The sequence below is a fragment of the Olea europaea genome, unplaced genomic scaffold (genome assembly GCF_002742605.1).
Source record: "Olea europaea var. sylvestris unplaced genomic scaffold, O_europaea_v1 scaffold1075, whole genome shotgun sequence".
NCBI lineage: Eukaryota > Viridiplantae > Streptophyta > Magnoliopsida > Lamiales > Oleaceae > Olea > Olea europaea.
This window is the reverse complement of record NW_019228104.1, coordinates 107,151-115,159: the sequence shown is the minus strand read 5'-3', so window position 1 is coordinate 115,159 and position 8,009 is coordinate 107,151. Positions and strand designations below refer to the sequence as shown.

Genomic DNA, 8,009 nt, shown 5'->3' with positions numbered 1-8,009 from the left:
CTTTTCTTTTCTTTTCCCTCTATGCAAGTTTGAATGAAACAAAGCCATACTTTAAGAGGGCTCTAATTTGCATGCCATCATTTCATACTTTAAAGGGTACGTTCAAAAACTAGCACATTTTTATCCCACTTCTCTTTTTGACCCATTTTAGAACAATATTTCACGGTTAATTTTTCCTTAACAAATTAGGAAAAAAAGGGGAAAGGTAGGCTGATCAAAGGGATATTAGAGCCAATTTATGGGTTTATATTTTTAAATATTTTGGGGTTTTTTGAATGGAGTGATTCTTGGGATTGGTTTGATTTTATTTTGATTTTAATTTTTTTTTAGAAATACCATATATAGAGAACACTGAAATTTAGGCAGTGCGTGGAAAATGCCAAGGCAAAATTTGAATGTGGATGGAAAGATAGGTGGAAGGCAATGTAAAGTGAGAAAGAGAGGGAATTCTTCATCATCTTCATCGTCATTAGTGAAGAATTATCGTTTAAAACGCGCAATTTTGGTAGGTAAAAGGGGAGGGTCAAGCACACCAGTGCCAATGTGGAAAATGAAGAATTCAAGATCCCCATCAATCCAAAATGACCATTCATTCAAGAATCTGGCACCAAAAGGTGGTGAAAAGAACAAAGATTTCTCGATTTCGGCTCGAAAATTGGCAGCGACTTTGTGGGAGATTGATAGGTTTCCTTCAACCAGAGTGAAAATGGAAAATTTGGAGGACAAAATAAGTGGAGTAGAAAATGTTAGAAAAGAAAGAATTTTGTATTCCCCCAAATTGGATCCATTTCATAGTCCTATTTCTGAGGTGGGATTGTGTTTTTTTGTACAGATTTGGCTTTTCAACTCATTTTTGTAGTAGATTCAATTCAAGTCTGCATATTTTATTGAATGTTTTTCATTTTTTTGTGTGATTTTTTGTATTGGAAATTTGCAGAGAATGGATCCGTCCGAAGAGGGCTATCATCGAAGAAGAGCATCAACTGGTTCTCAGAAGCTTCGGCAGGCTGATTGTAATTTAGCAGGCAATACTTCTCTTCATACTTGCTTAATACAGGTATGGCAAAAGGCTCATTTCCTTAATAATTATCACACGTTTTCTCTTTTTTAGCAAATTACATAAGTTAAATTAGTGAAGAAAGAAAACATTCTTAGCATTTGAATTACGCTGTTTATCTATTTGGCGTTTTCTTGTATTATTAAGTTAATTCTAGCAGATTAATTACAATTAAAGTACTCTAATTCCTCTCTAAATTTAGGCTCTTTCAGCTATGTATGATAGTGATGTAGTAGCCTTTGGAGCCACCCTTTGGCCTACCAAGAAATGATTTCAAGAAATGGACAAATTCCTCTGTTACCTCAATAGAACAGAGAACATGTTCTGATTTTCCTGTGGGTGCCACCAAAGCCAACATGTATTATTTTTGTTCTTTAACCTATATCGACTTTTACTGTTTGCATTTTCGTCTATCCCCTCATCGTGAAGGTGTTAAATAAATCCTCAAAGATGAACACCATGTTTATGCTTGGCAAAATGCAATTGACAGTATGGGATAGTATTAAAGAAGAAAATGGAGTTAAGTTCTTTACTGCTTACCATAACTTATGCCAAGAGTCCACGAACTTATGGGATTCTTCTCTTCTACTAGCTTTGAATATTTGTAATATTATACTCTTATCTGCTTCTGAGCTTTAACTTGATGTGCTACACAAGGGATATTGTTGATCAAACCGTAGAATTATGCAGGTTGATCAGATGAAATCTCATGGACGAAGTCCATGTAGGCACATAGTTGGAGTAAAGAATCATCTTAAGGATGTACATAATGGCCTTACAACATCGAAAGAACTGCTCAAAGTACTAAGTCGTATTTTTCACCTTGAAGAGCAACACTCTACAGGATTATCACTTGTCTCAGCCTTAAAATATGAGCTTGATCGTGCATATGGTCATGTCAAAAATTTGATTCAAGAGCAAAGAACAAACTCTAGTGATATTGATATTTTGCTGAATCGATTTGAAGAGGAAAAAGTAGTTTGGAAAATTAAAGAACAAGATAGGATTCGCAGTGCCATTACATCTATTGCTGGTGAGCTCCAAATAGAGAAGAGGCTGAGGCGACAAACTGAGAGACTGAACAAGAAACTAGGAAAAGAATTAGCAGAGACTAAGGAATCTCTTTCAAGGTCAATCAAAGAACTTGAAAGCGAGAAGAGGACAAGAGAGATATTGGAGCAAGTGTCTGATGAGTTGGCTCGAGGCATTGGAGAAGATAGGGCTGAAGTTGAGGAACTAAAACGACAGTCAGCAAAAGTTCGTGAGGAAGTGGAAAAGGAGAGGGAAATGCTTCAACTAGCTGATGTACTGCGCGAGGAAAGAGTGCAAATGAAGCTTTCGGAAGCCAAGTATCAGTTTGAGGAGAAAAATGCACTTGTTGACAAGTTGAGGAGTGAACTTGAGGCTTATTTAAAATCCAAAACAGGTGAAGAGAAAGGGGATGGCTCCCCAAGCTATGAAAAAATAAAGGAGCTTGAAAAGTATCTGAGAGAAACATTGCCCAACTCGTATCAACACAAAGATGAAGAGAAGAAAGATATGGAAACAGTAAATAAAGAACTCGAAGATGATGATGATTCAGCTGATAGTGATCTCCATTCAATTGAATTAAATGTGGACGATATTAATAAGAGCTTCCAATGGGGTGATGCTGTGAAAAACGACCCAAAGAGGAATTCAGTCGATACAGGCAAAGGAAGGAAGTCTCTTTCCGCAAAGTTAAAAACTCCAACCATTCCCCCGGAGAGAAAATTTGCAAATGGCCTAGAGTGGGAATATACCAACAAACAAGAATATTCAGCCGCTTTTGACAGGGATGGATTGTTCGAGTTTTCTTCAGAGACTTGGAAAACGAATGTTGAAGACGAGATCGAGAGATATAATATGATTAAAGAACTAAGAGACCACATTGTGTCTAGTTCCAGAAAAGGATCCTCCCAAGACTTGCAGAATTCACATTCAAAGGATCCTAATGGAGCTGTACGTGAAGGATTGACAGTGTTGCAGGGAGCTATTTGACACTGGCCAAAGAGTCTTTACTCATTTTGCGTTCCTTCTTTGGCATAATGTAATGCTTTTCATTTCTTTATAGATTCAAAAAATCTCTGCTGGCTACTGAAATTGTAATCTGGAATCCAAGAATGTAAACAGAATTTTGTATTGGTCATTCGCATAAGATAATAAACTGTACAAAATCTGCTCTTTTCTCTCGTGTAAAAATGCTAAAAAAAGTATCTCTCGTGTTCAATGATTCCATCTTCGATCTGAAATTCTTTACGCGGGATAATTGAATTCCAAATCTGTTGAAGTCTTAATTTGTCTAAACTCATATTAGTGAAATCGGCCACTTAAAAAGGGATGCTGATCGATCTCACTCGGACAGTAACCGATCGATTCGTGCCAAAAATATATTGTTCAAAAATCGAAATTGATTTTGGGATGTATTATTAACTCACATAAAAAAAAGGGCTTTGACTATGGTNGCCAAAAATATATTGTTCAAAAATCGAAATTGATTTTGGGATGTATTATTAACTCACATAAAAAAAAGGGCTTTGACTATGGTTGTGGCTGGCACCAGGAAATTTTGTAGGGATGATGTCTGAAACAATTCTCTCGGAGTTATAATAATTTGTCTTGGTTTGTCTTAGACCACATGCTCTCAAATCATTCAAAGATCCACTTGATAATATCTATCAAGTTGTGGGAAAATTACACCTTTGATCCTGGACTTAAGTAACAATTTGGTTCAAACCTTACGTTATAGTAACATAATTCATACTCAGTCATGAATACGGTCTAAATATGTCTTAAATTTTTAAGTGGCGCTTACGAAAACATACCCTACTTTAAAAGCACTGATTATAGTTGGGAAGTAAACTCTAACTTCATAAAGTTGGGCATGTGAAGACTACGTGTCGATTCAATGTATACTTGAACGATCTCTGTTGAAATATTGGAGATCAATTTGCGCTAATATTTAAAGATTGGAGACAACTTTCATTAGAGCAATATGTTAGAGATGAATACTGCAATTTTGAGCTATGATAATAATTAGTAAGCATATGGCTCTCATCTTTCTATATGCCTCTCTATTCCATAAATTTGAAATTATTTCGTATATTTATTTGATAATTGATAGCCATATGCATGCATCATTTCCAGATATACATAGATAAATTTTTAATTACTTACAATACACATGCATGGTGGTCGGGTTGGGGCAATAAATAATTGATAATGGCCACCCATTGTCTCGTATTAGACCAAGGTTTATGGCACTGTATTTGGTCTTATTCAACTTTAAAAATGATTTTCGAAAAACTATAATTTAATAATTCCAATATAATGAAGCCAAAATACATGTAATTTGGTTCCATTGCAGTTTGTCTTGGTAGTGTTTGTTCCAAGACTAGATTCATTGTCAAGAACCACCCAAATTTAGGGGGATTGATGGTGGGCCGAACCAGGCCAGGTAGAGCCATAAACGTCCATCATGGGCATGTCAAGTTGTGTTGTTGGGCTGGATTATCTTACCGTGTCAACCTATAGTCACATTTTACTTCAATTATATTACTTGTGCGTTTCATTCATTGAACAACGTAGTGGTGGGGTCATTTACCGTCACGACTAGTGTTAGGTGATGGCCCATCTAGCCAGCGCGGACTGGGCAGTGCCAGACTTGCTCGAAGCCCATATAAAGTTAGCTTAGCCCAGCCCAAGTCCCGTCTTTCTGGTTATTGTAAGTTTAAATTCCAAGTTCTATCATCACTTATTTATGAAAATTAGTCTCGAATATTTGATAAAAATAAACTTTGACCAAGGTAAAGCGACTCGTTAAAGATGAAATACATGTACATGAATCATTTCCATTTCTAACTGCTTAAAGTTAATAGTTAGAGGTTGATCACTTGGGTACAAGAAAGGATCATGTATCAAATCAAATCATGCAAATGCTATGTTCTCGAATGACTCGAGTATTTTTGGCCGAGATAGGCTAGCAACTTGGTATAAAAACATTCTTTAAAGCAGCAATCAAATAGAATGATCTTTCTGTCATTGTTTATTTTTGCTTCTTTCTGTCATTGTTTTTCTTTAATAATTTCTTCTTTTTGAAATAATCCAACCAATAAAATCCAGTTGAAGCAATGGGTCACTATGTTTTATAATCAGATAAGTGGTCCGCCTTGGATTGGATTGGTTTTTGACCTCTAATCGACTTTGCTTTTAGCCTCTTATCAGATCGGTATTTGGTACAATTTACAGTTGATTTAGATTCAAAGGCTCATTCATATACATTTAGATTCAGAATATCTACCGCTGGTTTGAGCATTTAGGACACAAACCATGAAGAGCGTGTTTTCCAAACAAAATTGAGTAACATTCGGACTGAAAATACTCTACATGTTTACTTGTATAACCCTACACATTGGATTCTAGAATATGGAAATATTTTGAATTTTCTGCCCAATGTCATGTAGAGCATCACATAATTATGAGGGTCGAACTATCTTGAAAGGAATTCTTCGACGTAGGACCAATTTGAATGGTTAAAGCAAAAATAAAAAAANAAAAGTGTCCAATAAGCGCAAAGATTGGGTGCCACTCTTCAAGTGTAAAACGTGCATAATAAAAAGTCATGATCTTTTGATAAAGTGCAATTTAGACCATCAATCTTGAAAAGGTATAATCTGATGGTTGGAATTAATTTTGCCAAATGATGCGACTGTTTGAAAGTGACACATAAAAGTCTATAAATAGGACCCTTGTAATTCCGGTTTCTTCATTCTCCAAATTTGGTCCAGATAATTTTCAAATTATTTTTGAGTTTCGTGTTCGATATTTAGTATTTGATATCTTCTGTTTTAGAAGCGTAAAATCAGGCATTGGTTCGTCCAACGATATTAATATTGTGTTATATTAATTTTATAAGAAGCGTTATATCATGGGAGACGGACGTCCATTTGATCTTTTAGCACCAGTAGTGAGGGCAAAATCTGTCTTAAAAAAATTTACTTACATTTCCATTCCTTACTTTATTTCATCTCCTTCTAATTTTTACTTTTCAGTGTGTCAATTTTGTGTACAAATCTTATTTTGGTAAGTCAAAATTCTATTCGGTATTTTGCAACTGTAAGTCGCGATTTATCGTCTTTGCAAACACGGATTTTTTATTAGCTGAATATAAATTATGTACCAATTTATCCAACAGAAGTGTGATGCAAGCAAATGGTAATATGAAATTTTCTGCAAATACCCCTAATATATCTTGCACTCGAGATTGCAAGATTATAGATATATTTAATATTACTGAACTATTTGACAAATTGTGTTCCCAAACTGTGCTTAGCACTTCTTTGACAGCCTATAAGATGTGTTTTCCCAAAACAATGAATGGTGCAACCCACCTTATGCCGCAACAAAAACCATATATGGTGAAATTTCATCCTATACAACTAACGTTGAAGGCGCTGATTCATATTTATTCTTTTTTTTTTTTTTTCAAAAAAATCTTGCATTGTTTTTCCTAAAATAAATTCTTCTCTTCAATAAAAGCCAACCAGCTAAATCTCATTGAACTCATGAAGGTTTACCTGTTTTCTGATCGGATCTGTTTTTGACCTCTAATTGGATTTGTACTTATTGGCCTGTAATCAAACTGTTTTGGTCTAGTTAAAAGTTGATTTAGATTGAAAATTCATTCATATACAATTAGATTCCAAACAAGGGGTTCCAGTCTTTTAGTGTCGTGGGGTCAAAATTTTAAATATAATTTTTTTTAAATATCACATAATATTAATGAAAATAAGTTAATATGTATTTTGAAACTTTGAAAACGTCGTATAATTACATCATTATCAATATTATTAAATAAATTTTGCTACTTGTATAATTTTGTTGACAAATGCTAAGTTAGCAGTGAGTAAATTAAATTGAATATAGAAAGTAAATGAATTGAAATAAAATTCAAATTTAATCGAGGAAGTAAATGAAATCCAAATTCAAAGCAAATCTAATTCGAAAGTAATTCAAATTACGTTTAATCCGTAACGACCCTAAAAATTTTTAGGTCATATTTCATGTAAGATTTCCGAATGAAACGATATAAATTATATTGAAAAATTTATCGTGCAAAAATAATAAACGCTAATAAAATAATTGAATTTTTTTAAAAGAAAAGACAAGTTAGACTTTTTTTTTTTTTTTTGAAATGTATGTTTGATGCGTATTTAACTATTTTCGAATCAGTTTGGACCATTCAATATGACAACGATGTAGTTTTCGAAAAAAGCTTCTACATGACATAGATGATTTTTGGATTCAAATAGCACATGGTCGTAGACGAATTTTTAAAGTTAGAATATTATTGAAATTCTCAAAGTAATAGTTTCAAATGGCCTACTTCGACACATCATAACTTTTGCTATAGTTGACCACTTCATACGCCATTAATGAGTGAAAAATTAAGCTATGAGTACTTCGAAGTGGTATTAAAAATGTAATATTTTGATTTCATTGGGCATCCCGCAACAATTGCATCAAAGTAGATTATAAACGTATATAAAAAAAGGGGCCAAAATTTTGTGGGGTCATTTGACCCCACATGAACCCATGTGGGTCCGCCCCTGATTCCGAACATCAACTGTTGTTTGAGGCATTGGGATGCAAACCATCATGATTTTGTTTGCAAACAAAATTGAATAATTTTCAGACTGAAAATACCCTACTTGTTTACTCGCATAACTATTTATATTAACTTCGAAAAGATGGTGTATTGCAAAAATAAATTCACCAATTCAAGTAACCAACTAAAGTGGTTAAATATGAAAGTAAACAATCAAAGCAAAAATAAACAAACACAACACTAAATTTTTTATGTAAAAAAAGCCCTCCAGTGTAGAAGGAAAAAAATCACAAGGACTATAATAAAAATATAGATTACAATATTCAA

The 8,009-nt window shown here is 34.0% G+C and overlaps 1 protein-coding gene across 1 annotated transcript; it reads left to right on the top strand.

Annotated features, from left to right (window-relative positions):
• The first annotated feature begins 6 nt into the window (after positions 1–6).
• Positions 7–3,262, top strand: LOC111373132 (uncharacterized protein At5g41620-like). The gene is made up of 4 exons (XM_022995614.1): positions 7–96; positions 510–808; positions 938–1,057; positions 1,748–3,262. Exons 1-4 carry the CDS (start codon positions 72–74, stop codon positions 3,074–3,076), a joined length of 1,773 nt encoding a protein of 590 aa, XP_022851382.1. The 5' UTR covers positions 7–71; the 3' UTR covers positions 3,077–3,262.
• Positions 3,263–8,009: the final 4,747 nt, after the last annotated feature.